We start from the raw sequence: 21,827 nt of genomic DNA, 5'->3' as shown, positions 1-21,827 counted from the left end.
TCATAAAAGACTTGCAACTGTTGTAACTTTGCCATTATGGCAACTACCATGGTAACCTCGATTTTGATTGGCTGCTGAGCCCTGTTGCCATGGTAGTTGCCATTTTTTATGAAACAGGCCCCTGATCAATCATAACTCTCTGTAAGACGGGGCCCAGAATTCATTTTGAAAAACTCTACTGCCTACTGCTTTAGAAATTATGAGCAATCGTGAGAAATGTGCCAGTATAATTTCAAGATTAAATATCTTTGGATAAAATTTATATTTTGTGACTGATATCTATGAATAAAGAAATCATGCAATGTAATGCTGATGTAATATAATAAATAAATAAATGTAATGACATGTAATGTTAAAGAATATATACAGGTTTGCAAAGATACTATACACATGAATATAACAGTAACTAATTAGTAGAACCTTTGCCCTCTGTGAACCAAACAACTGCAATAATTTGATATTGTCTGTTAAATTGTCTTTCAGTGTGGAGTTCAATTTGATTGCCGCATCTCTCAACTTAACTCTTACCATTTTGATGCCCGCTTGCAGTACTCATTCCATTCCAGGTCTTTACATTCTCTTCCCAATCAATTCTGGTTTCCCCTCTCAATGTCATTTATTCAACTTTATTCTTTATATAACTTGCAAGCCAAATTAATAAATGATTGGGACGTCATAAGAGTATTTCTGTCTTTTTTTTTAATTGCAACAATTTTCTAACTGCCAAATTTTTAAATGACCGTTGGAATATCAAAGTATTTCTGAGCTGTACATGTACGCCTAATTTGAGAAATGTTTCTGCCAAAACAGTGCCATATCAGTTTCTATGCTAGCCTGTAAACTGACATTTTGATATAAATGCAACTGATCCTTGATTGTAACAAAATAATTGTATATTGTTCGAAATAAGAGTGATTTTATTTTTTTAAGCCAGTCTTTTTTATTGTTAATATTGTAATTGTAATGCTCTTTTGCATTCAGTTAAATGAATTTCAATGTACTATTTCATTGCATTGTGCATTGTACTTGAAAATGTAGTCTAGTGTGCTGCATATGTACCATAAATTTGAAATAAAGAGAATAATCACGGCCATTCACATCTGCAAAGATTGCTCAAGCATCGAGCTAAATAATTGAAAGCTCAAGAAAAGAACCAACATTGTAGGCAGAGTTGTACATCATCTTGTTCAATCGTTACCTTCCATTTGTGTATTACTGGGCAAGATCAACAATGGCAGTAATACGCAGCAGACGGTGATCTTCCAACCCATTTCAAATTTGGTGTTATGTGTATGAATGTAACTTAATGCATGTAAAGTTTGATGAAAATAAACTTTTTACCAAAAAATAAAATGTATTATTTAAGTGATTCAGTGATATAAATTGTGATAAAAATGTAATTGCAATCATCCTTAACACCATCATCCTAATCGAAACTATCACCTTCATCATCATGGCCATAACCATCGTCATCGCAATCAGAGCGAAGTTGGCTCAGTCGGTAAAGCGTCTGCCCGTCGCACCAAAAATCGTGGGTTCGAGTCCACCCCGGGCAGATGACTGAAGCCAGTGCGTTGTGTGTAAACATCTCTCCCCCGTTTCATAGATGCAGGCTATGTTACAGTGGAAAACACTCCGTCCCTCAGGTAGGACGTTAAATGGAGGCCCCGTGTAGAGGAGAATCACCACCTTTGCACGTTAAGAACCCACTGCACTATTCGAATAAGAGTAAGGGGAAACCCCGGTGTAGTGGTCCACCTGCATTCCCCAACCAGTTATCGGGAGAGACCTGCGGGTCAGTTGTGTGCGCGCCCTTCTTGGCGCCTTTGACAGATATACATGTATGGCGCTATACAAATGCTGTGCATCATCATTATCATTATTACAATCATTATCGTAATTACCATCATCATTACAATCATCACCACCATCATCGTTATTACCATTATCACCACCATCATTCATCGTTATTACCATTATCACCGCCATCATCGCAGGGGTGTGAGAGTTCACTCAGATTTTTTTGTTTTTATTTTCAACTTATTTTGGCTTTCCTCTGTACATAATGTATGGGAGCTCTTTCTATTTCAGACTTATTCAGCACTCTTCAGCTTTTTTCAGATCTTTTTATTTGTGACTACTCACACCCCTGCATCATCCTTATTACCATTATCACCACCATCATTGTTATTACCATTATCACCACCATCATCGTAATTACCATTATCACCACCATCATCGTTATTACCATTATCACCACCATCATTGTTATTACCATTATCACCACCATCATCGTTATTACCATTATCACCACCATCATTGTTATTACCATTATCACCACCATCATTGTTATTACCATTATCACCACCATCATTGTTATTACCATTATCACCACCATCATCGTTATTACCATTATCACCGACATGGTTACTACCATTATCTCCGCCATCGTTATTACCATTATCACCACCATCATCGTTATTACCATTATCACCACCATCATCGTTATTACCATTATCACCACCATCATTGTTATTACCATTATCACCACCATCATCGTTATTACCATTATCACCACCATCATTGTTATTACCATTATCACCACCATCATTGTTATTACCATTATCACCACCATCATCGTTATTACCATTATCACCGACATGGTTACTACCATTATCTCCGCCATCATCGTTATTACCATTATCACCGCCATCGTTATTACCATTATCACCGCCATCATCGTTATTACCATTATCACCACCATCATCATTATTACCATCATCGTTATTACCATTATCACCACCATCATTGTTATTATCATAATCGTTATTACCATTATCATCACCATCGTCGTTATTACCATTATCATCATGGTTATTACCATTATCACCGCCATCATGGTTATTACCATTATCACCACCATCATTGTTATCATCATCGTTATTACCATTATCATCACCATCGTCGTTATTACCATTATCATCACCATCATTATTACCATTATCATCATCATCGTTATTACCATTATCATCATCATCATTACCATTACCAACCACCATCATCAAAATCATTAACATCCTCATTATTACCGCAGTGTCACTTCATCACTGTTTACACATATGTACAGCATAACCAGGAAATACATTATCTTTTAACCCTAACCAAGGAGATATCACTAACTAGGCCGGGCTTTTTTGGCTGTTCTGTGGCGGGGAGGGGGTTGATTCAACCCCCCCCTGAGATCTCAGCCGCCGATCGCCACAAAAATTTGCACGCTGGTAGTGTGCGATGTAATCTACAATGCTGTATGGTAAAATTTTCCAAAATAATGAGATTTTATTTTATATGAATTAATTATGCTAATTTATGCATAAATCATACTTTTTGCTCTAATTCACTAAATAAAGCTCCTAGAATGCTAATTTTTTGTACAAATATTCTTTGTAGCATTCTTAACAATCGCAATTGAAAAAAACTTCGGTTTGGAAATCAATTTCTTATGTATTTTATTGTTTTATGTATTTCTTTGTTTTTCAACCTTTTGGTTTTCTTTAGTTTTTTTCACCAGATTTATTGCACAACCTTTTTGAAGCATACTTATGCTAAAATCAATTGATTTCAGCTGTTAAAAGTAAAAATAATCATATCTTTATGAATAAGATGAGAAAACTCAATTTGCATTTACTATGTACACAAAATCACGTTTTGGAACAATTTTTGGTCTGACATGCACTTACAAAATGTTGCGTAATTTCGGAACCGCGTACCCGGGTGTCGTAAATTTGGTCTCAAAAGATGCGCTAGACTTAAAAGTATAAACTCTGCGAGTGGCGCGGTCAAAAAATTACGCGCGGCGGAATGATCGCAGAAAATGTTGAGGGGGGGTTGATTAAACCCCCCCCCCCGCCTGTTTAGGGTTAAAGTTTCATTTATTTTTCACAAAACATATGCACAACACAATGTCATGCAAATGAGAGTCAATGATGTCAATCACACAATATTTGTCGTCTTTTTAGTATTTGAATCATATATTTCCATTTTTTTTCCAATGAATTTACAATAAGGACAAACCTGACTGCACCATAAAATTTTTAAGCAATTAGTAATTCCACATGTTCAAGAAGGAACAAAAAAATGTTTCTCTAATTTGTCTAAGGGCATGACAAACTTATCCAGGCTTGGTGATTACTTCATCATGTATAAGATAATCGTAAATCATTTGCATATATACATAAGATGAAACAATTAAGCTAAGAACCTTTGTTTTTTCTTTATTTGGAGACAAATACTAAGTACACTGATAACAATAATTACCCAGTAGACTGGAGGAAGGGACCTTCAATACAATCATGATAAAGATGAGTAGGGCTGCTATTCCATAATGCCTCTGATCTTCCTGCTTATTCAAAGTTACTTGAGTCGATTTTCTGCGACAGTTTATTTAAACAGTATCCACACACCTTTCTACGGAAGGTCTAAATTAGACTCAGAATGCCTGTCTTTTACACATAGTGTTGTTCCACTGAACATATAAAGTACATGCTGCAATGGTCATTTTCGATTGATAACACCCTCCAAATTCTCTAATAGAGACCTCTCTATCAGGACCACATCATAGACAGGTTCCGCTTCTTCAACCTCAGGCGTCTTATCTTTAGAGAGAAGTCCTTTTCTCAGTTCTCTCGCTTTTCTCTTTTTTTCATCTTTCTCTTCACTGAACATATAGTTATGATCGTTAAGAGCGAGAAAGGGCGGGACACACTTAAACTTATGCTGATCAACATGAACAAGCGGTATCATTTTAAGACAAACCTTGCACTTGATCCCGGCATCGTGTTTCTGGAATGCATCAATACATATAGCTTTGTCTAAAGTTGAGGGTAGGACAAAACGAGGTAATTCCTGAGATTCCTGATCAACTTCTGTGTTTGGCAAAGTTTCTGAGGGACCAGCTAAGGAAGATGGTGAGGGACTTGGGATTGCCAAGACATCTTTAGTTAATTCATCATCCAAAACATTTGCAGTTGTCTCTAAAGGCTCAACAATGGAACAGGGAGTAGAGGGACTTGGGTTTGGGCTTGCAGCAATATCATCTCTTAATTCATTGTCCGAATCATTTGTAGATGTATCTAAAGGCTGGGCAATGGAACAAGGCACAGCAGTGGTACTTGTGGTTGAGAAAATTCCTTCACTTGTCTCTGTTGCAGCGGTTGGAAACACGGGCTGGTTAAGAGAAGGTTGAACTGCTGGTACAGTGCCAAGAGGCCCTGCAGGCTGAACTAAAGGAAACATGTTGGGAACAAATCCTGTGGCCTGCACCAAAGGGTTAAACAGAGATGGCTGGATTGACTGGATAATTGGTATTACATTGGGTGTCTGGAGCAGAGGAAGTCCCATGGGGTTCTGCATCTGCTGGACTCCACTTCCTGTCTGAAATGGGTTTTGAGTTAAGACGGTGCAGGAAAGACCTTGAAGGCCACTGGCATCAGGAATCAAATATGAAGCAGGGACAAGTGATGGTCCAATTGTCCGAATCAGTGGATTGATACTCAATGGCTGCGCTCCTTGTAAGGTTAAGAAAGAAGAGTTCTGGAGAGTCTGCAGGGGGAAAGCCATTGGTGTCTCTATTCCACCTGTTGTCCGAGTGGTGTTATGAGCTAATGTGAAATGTGTTTCCTGGATGCCAGGAAGGCTACCTGCAGCAGGGACAAGAACAATTGGAACTTCTTGTGCACCCTTTGGGGCTAATTTCCTTAATTTGGGACGCCCAGCCTTTCCGGCTATTTTCTGGGCTTTCCGTCGAGATCGGGTGTTCATGACTTTGGGAGATGGAAGTGACATTCTTTTCCGATTCTTTCTCCTTTCTTTTGCAACTTTTGGGTCCAAACGTGGTCTTCCAGTGCGTATCTTTTTCTTCCGACGTCCAGACCTCTGAGCATTTTCCCCCTTCTTGCAAGTTTGGCATGCACCATCATCGGTGTGCCTTTTCCATGTTATTTCCCCATAAGTTTTGGCTGCCTTCCCTTTCTTATAAAAAAGTCTTAAATGACATCCATGGCAAACAAATTCTGGGTGTATATCAGGGTCTTCACAAGCAGGGTCAAGTCCCAGTTTGGCAAGGATTTTCTTGTATTTCATATAAGCCCATCCACGGTTACTTCTGATCCTTTTACCGCATAACCTACAAAGAACTTTGAGAAAGTCTGCATGGCAGGAGCCTCCACCTGAAGTGCTCATCTTGGACCTAGGAAGAAAAGAAAAGACACCACTTATCAATAAGTTTTACATCATCTACAGATATAAGAAACTTATTATGAAATACCTCAAGTGATTCAGAAACAGTCATTTCTTTTTCCTATTTTCAAGCCTAAACTCATAATTTTTATTTTAAAACACACCAAAAATCCTCATTCTTACAAGTTTTAAGACTTTTATTTATAGGGGAAGAACCTATTCAGTGTCACTTTCCCAATATAAATCCTACTAAATAGGATAAGATCATACTAAATGGCAGCTCTGAAACTAGAATCCACTCTTAGGTTTTTGAAAATAAAGTATCCTTCAAGTGTCTGTAACTGTATCTATTCAGTACGAAATTATAGAAATTGTATATGCTCAAACAATAAATGCGTTGATGGCATGAAATAGAAACATATTAATAAATTAGTGGATCTACGTGTATTCATGAATTTATAGTTGTCTGATTATTCTGATTAGGTACCCCTTCAAAAAAAAAAATCTGTGTACATGTATGTTTATTTTTCTACTATGAAACCACTTTTGAGGTATTGAATGAAATGAAAACTAAAGGATATATTTGTGTGATTTTTCCTGTACCCAATCACAAATTTGTAAATATTCAAGGGGCCATTTTTAAAAGAAAATAAAAAAAAGTACTGAGAAAGGGGACTGGATATCATTTTTTAATTATAAAAAAAATCAAGGGATGAAAAATACATTCCAAAGCCAGTACACTTTTCCAAGAATGTTGATGTTATAAATTTTCACACCAATACCAAAAAAGAGGTAATTTTCTAACCCTGCCCCGTCCAAAACCACTTCCCAGAGAATTATAATTCAAGGACTACGAGATTCAAACAAAACAAAGGACGCAATGAACACAAAGTCTTGATCGTTTTAGGGACTAGCATCGACTGTATTAATTTAATAAAGAAATAATGTACAAGTAGCCTCATATTTTATAATAAACTATGGACAACATATTCGAAATGAAAAATAATAACTGGTTTTCTATGGGATTCCCATCCTCCTAAAAAAATAAAGGTTTATCCTTGGAAGAAACGACTGATGGCAAATTTGCCACATATGGTACAGGCTGAGTTTAAATTCAATATGTGTGTCTGTGTACATGTACAAAAAAGAAGTGACATTAATCTTACTCTGTAAACATACATGTACATGTACATGTAGACATGAATAGCTATACTATGTAGTCTATAATGTGTTTACAAGCTGCTTATAATGAATGCTGAGGTTAAGAGTCTGGAAATCTCTGAAATTAGATCAGAGCGTTATCACACCCATCTCTGTAAAGGCCACCGTACACCTTACATGTACGACCCAATTGGTCTACGACTGGTCTGAGACTGAGTGAGGGGAGATGAATCGCAATGTAGTCATACATGTAAGCCTCGACATTGCATCCTTGTGATTCGACTACCATGCTGTCAGCGACTCGTGCATACGCTAACTTGCAATAGCAACTGAGCTTACTGCTTATGCGCATTGCATTAATCATACATGCATCAGTATTTAAGTGCCACTCAGCTGTCTGATCTCATCACTTTTAATATTAAGGTATTTAAGATAAGTAAGAGTTTTTAATAATTGAAAGCTACATTGTAATTACCCAGCATAATGGAAGGTATCTCCTGGTTGTCTTCAAAGGCACATGGCTACTTCTGTCTTTTATCAATGTTCCTGAATCCACTAAACCACCCAGAAGATGAGGTCTGGACTTAAACGCACAGAGTTGCCTTTCCATAATATCATGATTCTTTTTCCACTGGACAAACCAAGTACACCAAGCAGAATACATTGTCAATCTTGCATATTTCTTTTGGCTCGTCTCTCCAACTCCTCTAATACAGACCTCTCTATCAGGACCATATCTGTCAAAGGCTCCTCTTCTTGAGCTTCAGGCATCTGATCTCCAGAATCATCTTTTCTTTTTCTCCTTCCTCTTCTTTCTTTTTCCCCATGAAACATGTAGTTATGGTCATGTAGGGCGAGTGATGGTGTTACACATTCAAATTCATGCTCATCAATGTTAACAAGCGGGATCATTTTCTGGCACTTCTTGCATTTGATCTCTGCATCATGATTGTGGAAAGCATTGATTTGTATGGTTTTTTCTAAGGATGAGGGTAGGACAAAGCGACGTAGCTCTTGAGGTTCCCGATCAAACTCTGTGTTTGAGCTTGGTAAAACATCTTCAACTGATTCAACCAAATTTTTGGCAGATGTCTCTAAAACCTCAGGAAAAGAAGACAGACTGATATCAGAGTTTTCGTCACTTTCCTCAGTTATATTCCGCGACGTATCTGAAAGCTTAGCATTGGAAGATGTTATAGGGACTGCTGAGGATCCTTCTCGTTTGTCTGCTAAAGGGTTGCTCTGCAGTGGCTGATTAGGAATAGGCTGGGCAGCTGGCAAAGAGCAGAGAATCCCTGAAGGCTGAACAAAGGTAAGTAAATTTGGAATGACTCCTGCAGTTTGCACCACAGGATTAAGTAATGGTTGCTGGAGTGACTGGATGATTGGTATTCCATTTAGTGTCTGGAGTGGAGTAGAGGGAAGACCCTGAATGCCACTGGTACCAGGAATCAAATACAAAGAAGGGGCAAGTGAATGTATATTTGCCTGATTCTGTGGGTTAATATTCAATGCCACTGGTGTCTGCATTCCACTTAATGACTGAACATACACGCAATTCTGAGATTGTGGAAAAGGTGTGGCCTGCATGCCCTGAATCCTCTGTGACACTGTGGTATTTAACAGTGCCGACGGAGTCCCAGTAATTGGAGTTTCGCCTTCATGTGCACCCTTTGGTGCTAATTTCCGAAATTTGGGATATCCAGCTTTTGGAGGATTTACACCTGGTGCAACAGAGATTGGTGCAGTTGCGATTGCTGCAGTCGATGTAGGGCAATTTTGAATTTCTTCTGTTGCCCGAGTTTTCCGCCCTGATCGGAGGGTCATGACCGTTGGGGGTGGAGGAGGCATTCTCGTCTGGTTCTTCTGCCTTTCTTCTGCAATGGCTGGGTCCAAACGTGGTCTCCCACTTCTTTTGATCAGCTTGGGACGTCCTCCCTTCTTAGAGTTTTCTGCCTTTGTACACGACAGACATGTGCCATCTTCGGTGTGCTTGTTCCAAACAGCCTTCCACTTATCCCTCCTTTCTTTCCCCTTGCCGCAAGTGACTCTAGCGGCATTTGTTTCAATACAGCACAAAACACAAAATGATGGTGGATGTACATTCGGGTCATCCTGAGCAACATCGATTCCAATCTTGGCTAAAGTATCCTTGTATTTCCCAACTGAATATTCCCCATGCTTTTTTCTGATCCTTTCGCCACATAATCTACAGAGAAGTTTGAGCAGCTCCAAGTGGCTCGGGTCTCCAACTGAAGAACTCATTTTAGATCTAAGAGAAAGAAAAGAAAAAAGAAAAACATGTACACGAGTACAAAGCAAAGTAAGGGACCTTATCAAAAGTCCATGCCGTGATTTTTTTTTCTGTAGGGGAAGGCGGGGTACGTTGAACATATTAAAGGTTAAGATGAGCCACCACCCCCAGGCCAATAATGAACGAGTCAGACATCGTGGTGGCGTCATATATTGATGACCCATTGCATTACACCTACCATTACTACATTGTTTTCAACATTGAAACAGAAAGTAGTTTTTCAGAGGGAAAAATACAAATTTCAGACAAAATAAAGTAAGAAAGTGTGACATAGACTAACTAGTGTATTTAACCCACATGCATCTTTAATTCATCTTTAAATATAACAAGGACATGTTAGGTGACAATATTGTTAGTCCAGGTATGGATCCTCATTCTTGTCATATTCTTTCACATGATGGGTGCATAATAAATGTGTGGATGTGAAAATATCTGATGAAGTTCGGACTGGGGAAGGGTGAGCCAGCAAACATGGGACAAGTTGAGCCATGGTAATTCATATGGTAATGCAAAGGGTCATTGATATGCAAGCAGATGGGACCAAATTCACAAGACAGTAGTTTTACTTTTTAGAGGATGTTTAGTGTTTTCTAGAGAATTAGCAAGTGAAAAGAATAATTGTCACGCTGGTTCTTGCCCCATAGTTTTAAACATAGTTTTTGTGGCTCAACTTACCTCAGAAGGTGGGTCAACTTACCCCATATGTGGGGCAAGATGAGCCATTTGACATCATTTGTTTTAAAGGTGATAGTGCCTTTCAGTGTGGGAGTACATGTAGAAAGTTTCATATACATGTAGGTAAAAAATGTTTCCCAAACTGTAAAGGCAAGGTACATGTACTTATTGCTACAAGATTATTAGTCATATCAGTCCTAACATGCAAAAAGCAAAAAATTGCTCATCCTATCCTGCCTTTCCCTTTAAAAAAAAGGTACTGAAAAGGGGTACTGGATATCATTTTTTTTAATCACAAAAATGTCAATGGGTGAAAACTAGATCCCAAAGCCAGTACACTTTTCCGAGAATGTTGATGTTATTCTTAAAAGCTTCATACCAATGCCAAAAGAGAGGTTATTTTCCATCCCTTCCCTGTCCAAAACCATTTCTCCAGAGAATTATAATTCAAAAACTACATGTATGTGATTCAAACAAAACAAAGAATGCAATGAACACAGTCTTGATCAGCACTAGCATGGCCGTAAAAATTTTAATAAAGTATGTACAAGTAGCCTCATCTTTTATAGTAAAATATTGACAATACTGAAAAAAAATAAAGGTTTAGTCTGTACACATACATGTAGACAAGAATAGCTACAGAATGTAATGTGAATGAAGTCTAAAACCTGTACAAAAACCATTCACGAATACTGAGGTTTAAGATTTTGGAAATCTCTGAAAATGGATTGAAGCATTATCACACCTACATGTACATTTGTATATATATCTGTAAATTGTACATTACAAAATGTGGGTCATGGGGTAAATGTGTTCACGACCTTGCTGGATGCAAGCATTTACAGCAGCTCTGATTCTCTATTGTTTTATGTCAAATAGGAGCATTGCCTATGAAAATGGGGAGGTATTTCTACTTAAATCCTTGAAACATCCCTTTTAATATTAAGGTATTTAAGATAAGAGTTTTTAATAATTGAAAGCTACATTGTAATTACCCAGCATAATGGGAGGTATTTCCCGGTTGTCTTCAAAGGCACACGGCTACTTCAGTTTCCACTGTCTTTTATCAACGTTCCTGAATCCACAAATATTCAATCACCCAGAAGATGAGATCTGGACTTTATGTATGTAAATGCACAGAGTTGCCTTTCCATAATATCATGATTCTTTTTCCACTGGACAAACCAAGTACATCAAGCAGAATACATTGTCAATCTTGCATATTTCTTTTGGCTCGTCTCCACAACTCCTCTAATACAGACCTCTCTATCAGGACCATATCTGTCAAAGGTTCCTCTTCATGAGCTTCAGGCATCTGATCTCCAGAATTACCTTTTCTTTTTCTCCTTCCTCTTCTTTCTTTCTCCCCATGAAACATGTAGTTATGGTCATGTAGGGCGAGTGATGGTGTGACACATTCAAATTCATGCTCATCAATGTTAACAAGTGGGATCATTTTCTGGCACTTCTTGCATTTGATCTCTGCATCATGATTGTGGAAAGCATTGATTTGTATGGTTTTTTCTAAGGATGAGGGTAGGACAAAGCGACGTAGCTCTTGAGGTTCCAGCCCAACTTCTGTGTTTGCGGACGTGGTCCCAGTAATTGGAGTTTTGCTTTCATGTGCACCCTTTGATGCCAATTTCCTAAATTTGGGATACCCAGCTTTTGAAGGGTCAACGCCTGGTGCAATCGAGATCGGTGCAGTTGGGGTTGCTGTAGTCAATGTAGGGCAATTCTGAATTTCTTCTGTTGCCCGAGTTTTCCGTCTTGATCGAAGGGTCATGGCCGTTAGGGGTGGCAGAGGCATTCTCGTCTGGTTCTTCTGCCTTTCTTCTGCAACGGCTGGGCCCAAACGTGGTCTCCCACCATATTTGATCAGCTTGGGACGTCCTGGCTTCTTCGAGTTTTCTGCCTTTATGCACGACAGACACGTGCCGTCATCGGTGTGCTTGTTCCAAACAACTTTCCACTTAGCCCTCCTTTCTTTACCCTTCCCGCCAACGACTCTGGTGGCATTTGTTTCATTACAGCACAAATGGCAAAATGACGGTGGATGTACATTCGGGTCATCATGAGCAACATCGATTCCAAGCTTGGCTAAAGTATCCTTATATTTCTCAACTGAAAATTCCCCACGCTTTTTTCTTTTTCTGATCCTTTCGCCACACAATCTACAGAGAAGTTTGAGCTGCTCCAAGTGGCTACATGGAGGGTCTCCAAATGAAGTACTCATTTTCCTAATAGAGAAAGAAAATAAAAATATGTATACAAGTACGAAGCAAAGTATGAGACCTTGTCAATGCCGCGTTTGTCATTCTTCATGTATGCACTCATTTCACTTCAAAGTTTAAATGCTGACTATTCTTCCAAAGCTGCCAACCTTTGAAAGTGAAAAGTAGTGCTGTTATCATAACCTCTTTATCGCTAGTCCTGTCAATAATCGCTTGTTTTTGCCACTTAGCGATTATATCAATAACCTTTCTCTCGTTGTCCATAATACCCGCTATTACATGTATGTAGCGACAGTGATCGCAGAAAATGGACAGGATTCGCGGAAACAGCCTTTTGAAATAGAAAGTGGCTTTTCAACCGAAAAATCATGGAAAACATATTTTTCCTCAGAATGCACAGAACAGCAACCAAATTCACTCCACAATCTCAACAAAATACGAATACCAACTGGTCACAAAACACGATCTCACTTCGCTACAATCATGACAATCCAAACATCGTGACTGCCCTCGACTCCATCACTCGATGGTATCGAAAACAATCATACAGTGCAGGCTCAATTTAGTGACCAGAACAAGTACCAAATAACGTACGTAGAAACAACACAGCCATGTGTTGCTGCCCTCTATGTTCGAAGATGTAACAGCACAAAATAAAAAATGGTGGATAGGTGAAAGTCGTTGACTGCTCAGAACGATGTCCAAAAAGCCCCCAAATCATCAATAAAATTTCATCCAACCCTGAAATAATGCTAATAATGTGAAAGGTGAGGATGTACAGTATTCATGCTTTATGTTTTTTTACAATATGTTATGTACTCGTTTTATATTATAGATTCAATGAACACAGATTTCAAAGCTTTGTTGAGTACAGATGACCAGCGCTAGTATTGTGACATTGCTAATCAATGCAATGCGTATTGATTTTCTATGTAATAAACGGAAATGTCTGTTCTTTTGTCGATATCGTTAAGATAATTTTAGCGATATATTGACAGAGAATTTTCATACGATATAGTGAAAAGTAGTAATCCAGAAGCTCTCAAGTCATAATTTCGAGATAAAAAGAGTAATTTCATATGCGCCGTGCGGTAGCATAAATTTCTTTGAGAAAAAACGCGTAATATCACACGCGCCGTGCAGTAAATTTCTTTGAAGTGGTATAGAACAGATGCACAATTGGGCATATTTGCAAATACATGTAAATATAAATGGTGCACAAAGAATGTATGTAATTGAACAGATATTTAATTTTAAAAGAAGTTTTAGGCCTACTTTTACTAAATGTGTAGATCTACATGTACATAATCTAGTCCTTGGGCTCCGACATATTTAAAGAATAATGGTATTCTTATTAATTTTTAATCTTACCTCAAAAAATTTTTAATTTAATTCTTCAACATCACCGACATTAATCATGTGGATGCCTGAAAGTCTGTTTCATCTTTGAACACGATACGATATGGAAAATCAGTTCCATCAAATCAAATCTGACGCAGGATTTTTAAGTAGCAATACACAACATTCCCACCGGTGAACCAACGGAGACCATGTTCAAATGCCACCTGTCTCAGCGGTGAAGCAAGTTTGGAGTCTTCGCTGAACTGGATAAGCAGACGAGGTCTGCTAAATCGTAATATTTGATCCTTTTGCAGTACCGTTATATCACATTAATCCATTTAAACAATTCAAAGAAGTGACACAAATTCTAATCCACGATATACGTAATAAGAATTTCCTCAAATACGATGATTTCTTCGTTGGAACTAACATTTCCCGTTTGACGCCCTTGCATGATATGGATTCATGCAAGAACTTCCATCTACATGTATAGGCAATGCAATATGCACGCACGGTACGCTGCCTGACCACCGAGGCAATCATCACGTGCGCAGCAGTGTAAACAAAGCGACACAATAATGCATGCAATGGCAGTATTTGTCGCCTTCGGATGAATTCGTCGCTGCGCAATGTATTGTCTATGTATTAAAATAGCTATTGGCGCTGAAAAGCGTAGTAATTAAGGTCAAAAGTGTAGTGACTTAATTTGGTGTGAAAAGCATAAAATTGTGCCTTTTTCCTAATGGTTGGCAGCTCTCTTTTTTATAATTTTCAATGGCATGATGGCATCATAAGCCTATATAAGTTTGACTATAATTGATGCCAGGCATGAACAGCACTCACCTACATGCATAATCGCAGGATGGGTATCTGCGGTCGACCCCTTTCATACATGTACACGTTTAAAGCCTTGCCAGCAGTTCATTTTTATCCTTTTTTCATTGACCAACCAGATATCCCGAATTCCTTAGCCCCTCCAATCAGGCATCGGTTCTCAGAGAACCCCATTTCATATTAAATTCCAGTTCCCAACCATCCCCATTTGCAGAGACCCAAAACTGGGTAGTTCATACCAGGGATGCCACTAGGTGTCCTCCAAAAACCCTGAAATTTTTTTTTGCGGGCAAGGGCAGTGTCCAAGGACAGTGACCACTCCCTATGATGGTCAAAAGTATTTTCCCACAAATATATGTCAAATTCAATGGAAAAGTTTGATGATAGCTCACAATATCGAGTTAGAAAAATTAAGCTGAGCCCCGTCGTACACCTTGCGCTTGCAACATACCTAATACGGTCGCAAGTCACATGGCCAGCGAAGCAAGTTAGCGAGTTGCTGAGCAGTCTATACCGCTGCCCCAGATGGGGATGGCAGACGGTGACCGGTTGACGCGTGATGGTTTGGAGAGGTAATTTATGGTATTCACGCGGTCATCTGTTGATCAGCGCGCGCATGTATACATCTCTCATTCGGTCAATCGACATACAAAGCAATCGAGGGAGAGAGTGGGGGATAGAAAGGAGGGATATTCCGAGTGGCATCCCTGTCTTACATACATGTACAAGCCTCTCATTTCATAGCATCTTCAACTGTTGTAACTTTGCCATTATGGCAACTACCACGGTAACCTTGATTCTGATTGGCTGCTGAGCCCTGTTACCATGGTAGTTGCCATACTGGCAAAGTTACAACTGATGCCCAAATGGAAGAAGCCAGAGTGTACATTGAGAAATTCTGATCCCTCAGCCTATGGAGTAACCTCTCAATGCTTCCCAAGATATTGTTACTCTACCCTTCACTATTGACCCATCTTTGGTCAGCTGTGATTTTACGTGCTCAACTGCTTACGTCCACACAATGACGCCTAGTTACAATTGGGAAGAGCCCAGACCCAACCTGCAAGCTCTGCTCTCTAGAGGAAGAAACCACTACCCACTTTCTTGCCTCATGTCCAGTCTTCTTGATGCAGCGTCTGGACCTTCTACAGCATGTTAAGAACCTTGATTTGCCTGCATTCATCCTAAATGATTTCACTGGAAATGACCCCCTCATCCTCTTCCCCTCACACTCCCTGCCCTCCTCCTCTGCTTCCTCTTTGACATGTCACTGCTTAAGGTATAGTGAGTGATTGTATTACCGACCGGCCTTGTATTACCGAACGCGCGTATCGTACGCGTCAGAAAATAATTTCATACGCTCAAAACTTTGCAACATCCTTCCAAAGGGAACTTTAATAAAAAGATGATGAAAAATGGTCAAAAACACATTTCCAAAGTCTTAATATTCTAAAAATAATAAAATATGGTCAAAATAGCTCATCGGTGATTTTGCTGTTTTCTCAATTTTTCCCATAGAAAACACACTTTCGGTAATACGATACCTTTTTCAAGTGACCAAAATATTTCACATGCGAAGAGGGGTCCGATTAGAAGCTAATGCGGGCATGCAAGGATCCGATGACCGGGGTAATAATATGTCTGTAAAGCGCTTAGAGACGTCGTTCCGATGTATTAAGCGCTATATAAATGCGGAATATTATTATTATTATTAATATCGTAAAAAAGATAAACGATTTTGGCAAAACTTTTACATATATTTATATTTTGTAGGTAATTGTGTATTTATGGTGAAAGTTTGATGAATTTTATGAGAATAATATGTTTGATATGATTGAATTCATGAAAAGTGTTCGGTAATAAGATCCACTACCATACATCTTAAAAATCCACATGTCAACAACACCATCTAGAAAGGACCTGAACTCTGCGGCTTGCCGCCGATCTCTGAAGAACGGAGGAAGGAAATATACAAGAATTGGTTTCCGATTTTTGGGCCACATCCCCCCCTAGATCTTTCCCTAAAAAAATATTAAGATCTGGGGATAATAGTAAAATGTCAGAAATTGTTAGAATAAATCTCTAGAAACGACGGTTACTCCTGTCTAGGCCTCTATATCGCGTTCGTTCTCAGTATTGATCGGCCATTTCGTTTTCAATTTTGAAAGAAGGTGAACGAACGAGACAGAAGTTGAACTTTTCCTTTTCTTGGAGGTCCAGTTTGTGCCTCGATGTTAAGCTTCTGTGTCACGATTAGACCAAAAGCTTCGGTCTCTGTTATGTTGATTGTTCCGCTGAACTCTGTTGGCTCCACTCACCAAATACAGAGACCAAAGTTCTAGCTCGATCTTAGGGGACACAATGGCCATATGTTTATGTATTAAGTTCGGAAGTGAAGTTGTGCAAAAGCCGAAATCACTGTTTTTTCCCCTTGGCTTTAGTTTATTTTCCCTGTTTTGGTGCATTTCAGGCCAAAACGAAATAATAATCTCTATTTTGATACAGTTCTTTTTGTATATTTTTATGAAATAAAGACAAAAATCGACGAGCCCCATCGGGGGGATTTTGCATTGTTAACCCTCTAATGGTAGTTGCACGATAGCGAGCCGTCTGTGTACGAGAAATTTAAAAAAAAATTATTAAATTTTTTTTTAAACTCCTCGAAACAGACAGCTGTCTATGTCAGGATATACCGTACATTCATCCATATAATCGCGGTAAATGCATAATTCATTTTTTCCATTTTATTTTGGGTGCTTTGCGACCCCATTTTACCCCATTTTGTAGAGTATCCTCTGCCTAAGAACACGGACGAGTCCTGGGGCGGTATTCTGAGGTCATTTTATCTTTAAAATATTTTATTTTATCTCTTAAAATGAAATTGGTATTCTGAGATGACATTTTATTTCTCAGATAAAATTCAAAATTTTATCTTGCGTATATCTATGATGACACGCAACAGAGCAGTGGCTGCGTAGACATACCCATCGCGTATCTGGCCAGCATTGCAACGCGGGTGACGTGCTTGCGCCCAAGTTACTTTGAAGACAAAATAAAATAACTTAAAAGAGGGTAGGGGCTATTTTATTTCCGCGACGTTGATTTCGTCAATATTTGTAGGTGAATTAACTCCAACTGTTGACATGAAAATGAAGAAAAATTATATATTTATTGGGATCAACGTTATTCCTGTACAATCAGGAAGAATTTCATTAGACTTTTTTTGACTAATACTATAGTAATAATATTGTCTTTGAAATGATGCTTGAAAAGATGCGATATAGACTTCGAAAAAAGATGAGTATTGTCATTTTTGTTAAAAAGAAATCTCTGTAAAGACGCGCAAGCTATAGTGCAAGCGTATTTGAATTCAATACATCGACTAGACCAAAAGCTTCGGTCTCTGTTATGTTGGTTGTTCAGCTGAACTCCGTTGGCTTCACTCACCAAATACAGAGACCGAAGTTCTAGCGCGATCTGTACAGGGGACTCAATGGCCATATGTGTATGCGTATTAAGTTTGGATAAAACAGGGCAGTGAAGTTGCGCGACAGCCGAGGTAAGTCACTGTTTTTGTTCCTTTTAACTTGATTTTCCCCGTTTTTTGGCAATTAATGCCAAGAGGGAATATTAATTTGCATTTCGGTTGGGTTAATTTTCAAAAGTTTGATTCATTAAAGACAAAAATTGAAGAGCCCCGACGGGGGGATTTTGCATTGTAAGTCCCCTAATGGTGGCTGCACGATAGCGAGCCGTCTGTGTATGAGGAGAAATTTAAAAAACAAAAAAATGTTAAATAACTCCTCGAAACAGACGGCTGCCAGCTGTCTATACATCGACGCAATCTCACTCCTTCGCCACATCTCCTACTCCTAGCGGAATGGATTTCCATTGGTTGAGTGATATGAGAGAGCTATTATTTAATTAAAAGCGCTATTATCAGATTATATTAAAAGCGCGGTTCTAAAAGTAATTGGATATTGATTAAAAAAATAGGTGTGTCTTACAGAGTCAGAGATAAAATGAAGATATACCACTACCAGGTAATTGTTCCCAGAATACCAATTCGGAGAGATTTTATTTTTAAGGATAAGCCATAACTAAGGGTATTTTATCTCAGTTTCTCACTGACAGTAGAGGCGCACGGCCAATATGGGAGACTCTCTCCAATAGGGGAGACAATCTCCCACATTGGAGACTTGCTTTGCAAAAGGACAAAAGAAACACCAACAAAAGCATGATTTTTTCCACCCAAAATTTTGTCTCACTGAGGTCAGAAGCCCATTTGTTTTGTGTGTGATTGACAACAAAAATCCTTATCAAAACAAAAGTAGACGGTGAATTTTTAAAGTAGACGGTGAAAAGGGGTAATTTTTCATGAGGAATCTGCTTATCACATTTTTATTTGCCGCCAAGTTAATCCTTTTGCAGCAAATGTAAACAAAGGAAATTGGACCCCAAAACTGGAGTCTGGAGACTGTCTCTGAAATTGGATACCTAAATTCTTTACAAAAGTCTCTGATATTGGAGATAATCTCCCACATTGGAGACAGTCTCCAATATTGGCCGTGCGCCTCTACTGACTGATTTTAACAGAGATAAAATGGATCTCAGAATACCACCCCTGCCCCTGGGTAGCCAGGCGGCTTCTTGAGAGTAAAAATAATTTACTAACGTATGGTAGTGTATCCTATTGCCGGACACCTTTATTTCAGTGCTTTAAAAATGACAACTAGAGGAAATACAATCAAGAAAAATTCGCACTTGCTATTCCAAATATTATGAAAATTATTAATATGATAAAATTATTTTATATTTACCAACCATTTTCTTTGCATCGCACTTGCCGCATACCCCCACGAAAAACAATTATTTTCGTGCGCGACAAATTACATCATGATTCCGGACGCGCGCCGGACGGGTAAAGATATCCTTGATTATAATGATGTAAGAATAAATTTCTGTGATTTCTTTCTTCTTATATCATATCATGAATAAATTCTAACTTTTTGTTTGCTTTTTTTATATCGAATCTGAGCAGATGTTGGTAATAAATTCGTGTTTGATAACTTAACTTATTTTTTATTTTTTGGTTAGCTGCATGTTTCGTGGCACTTTCCAGTGCTCGTTCGTATCGTGACGCTCATCAAGTTCTATCGATGCGCAGCCGATCGTCGACGGCTCTACTCACGGTAAACCTCGCGCACGGTACCTTGAGAACTAGCCGTCGACGATCACCCACAATACACCTCACCTCATCATTCGATCGAAGGAGCCGACGAGATTGAAATTCGGCAAATCAGGCCCATATTTCCGTTAGAAAATATATCAATTCATTCAATTGTTAATGCAAAACTATGTGATATGATATTTTAAGCATTTTCTGTCATTTTAGAGATAAATAAGGTAGAAATTTGATTTTTTTCGCCTTGTTTTTGCAATCTTGTTCTATGTATTGATCTGTGAAAATGAATTGCGGAAGTCTTACGGTACGAAATTGTTTTCGAACGCATTTATACGCGCGTCCGGAATCACAATAGTGTCCGGTAATACAATACGTGACTATACTACAATGATTTTTACTCTCAAGAAGCCGCCTGGTCCCTGGCTACTCCTGGGCTCCGGGCCCATTCGCGGGCCGCGAGCTCCCTGGGTTAGCTCGTGCGCGACACCAACACCAACAGCCGACCGAACAGGAAAAGCAGCCGCACACACCAAGCAGTGCGTTCGTGCGGAAGCGATTTATTCAATACAATATTTAATGTAAAACATAAATATGATACAGAGCTGTAAACATACTAAATTACTACTAATCACCTCAAATACTGGACTTCCACCGAGCTCCGTAAATAACTAAATTAGGCCAGTCCAGACTGTCCAGGTCGCTCTCGAACGAGTCGAAGACGAAGTAACTGAAATTGACCCCAGCCCGGCCCCACGTACGTGCAGTCGCCGCTGGCTAACGTCAGCTTAATGGACGACGCCATATTGCCAGATTCAGGCAGATTTGGCCCGCGCCCTCACCGGCTAACGCTCGGCTAAAGCTCGAACGCCATTCACCCATACACTAATTCCCCTTGATTACCGTTGTTAAAAACCTCTGTCCAATCTTTTCCAGCATTTTTATGAATTAGCGATTGATGTTTTTCCGTTTATCAAATATCCTTCATTATACACATATTTTTTTCATATTTATAACATTTTTATTTTAATCACAATTTCAGTCCAAACGCGGGTCAGTTTTTGTTAACCCACGTTGTTTGTGCGTGCCCACGTATAGCCTTACGCGTATTGAAAGGAATGATGTTGGGTCGAAAAAACAGAATTGTTATTGTTTGTTCCTTGTTTGTTGGGGATGAAACTATGATGGCGACCAGTCACGTTTGACTGTACCGCCAAATAGTTAAGATTAATTAATTAAGGTCAAGGTGAGATAAGAGAAATGAGCAAGGGGCATTGTGGTGGGGGGGGGGGGAGGGAGAGAGAGAGAGGGGGGGGGGGGGTTACGAGGGCCGAGCCGAGTGGGGATACAGTTTCATCATGCAGTACAGGGCGTCGATAAACACTTTTATTTTTTTCTCCAAAATATGGAAAGTGACAGAATAATCAGAAAAAGGTTGATTGGTTCTGATTTTGAAAAAAAAAACAGAATTTATCAAGATTACTGTTATTCTTCATGGTTGTAGAATTTAATTTAGTTTCTCTGATAATTTTATAATTCTTTCAAACAACTCAAATTTTGATTAATCGTATTTCATTTATTTCACTCTTTTCTTTCGCCTCGTTTTTTTTTCTTCCAAAAAATCAGGGAGCTGAAAAATATGAGAGCTAGAACCTAAAGATATGGGGTAGCTATGACGTTGGAGGGGGCACAGCCTCATGCACTTGCAGATCCAAATGAATTTTCATAGGGGACACTTAGAGTAGCCCCTATTTCTTTAATATTATTTTTACAAGCAAAAAGAAGTCAATGAAGACATCAGGCCACCGACAGCTGCCTCGTCAAAGGGGGGGGGGGGGGCGGTCGATTATTT

At 38.9% G+C, this 21,827-nt stretch overlaps 1 protein-coding gene across 3 annotated transcripts; it reads right to left on the bottom strand.

Moving 5' to 3' along the window:
* Positions 1-4,115: 4,115 nt before the first annotated feature.
* Positions 4,116-20,790, bottom strand: LOC129280719 (uncharacterized). 3 transcript variants are annotated; one of them, XM_064111972.1, is made up of 4 exons: positions 20,611-20,790; positions 11,380-12,624; positions 7,871-9,667; positions 4,116-6,244 (listed from the first exon to the last, which is right to left on the bottom strand). In XM_064111972.1, the coding sequence occupies exon 3, from the start codon at positions 9,658-9,660 to the stop codon at positions 8,062-8,064; it is 1,599 nt and encodes a 532-aa protein (XP_063968042.1). In that variant the 5' UTR covers positions 9,661-9,667; positions 11,380-12,624; positions 20,611-20,790; the 3' UTR covers positions 4,116-6,244; positions 7,871-8,061. The 3 variants fall into 3 exon arrangements, with proteins under 3 accessions (XP_063968042.1, XP_063968043.1, XP_063968041.1); XM_064111973.1 differs by lacking the exon at positions 11,380-12,624 and having other exon boundaries at positions 20,611-20,747; XM_064111971.1 differs by lacking the exons at positions 11,380-12,624; positions 20,611-20,790 and having other exon boundaries at positions 4,252-6,244; positions 7,871-8,481.
* Positions 20,791-21,827: the final 1,037 nt, after the last annotated feature.

This window comes from Lytechinus pictus, chromosome 17 (genome assembly GCF_037042905.1).
Source record: "Lytechinus pictus isolate F3 Inbred chromosome 17, Lp3.0, whole genome shotgun sequence".
Classification (NCBI taxonomy): Eukaryota; Metazoa; Echinodermata; class Echinoidea; order Temnopleuroida; family Toxopneustidae; genus Lytechinus; species Lytechinus pictus.
Note: the sequence above shows the minus strand (reverse complement) of the source record. Positions and strands in the feature narration are given on the sequence as shown.

Bases quoted from the DNA above. Each gene is read 5' to 3' on its own strand.
- LOC129280719 (XM_064111971.1), bottom strand. From the start codon at position 6,237: ATGAGCACTTCAGGTGGAGGCTCCTGCCATGCAGACTTTCTCAAAGTT.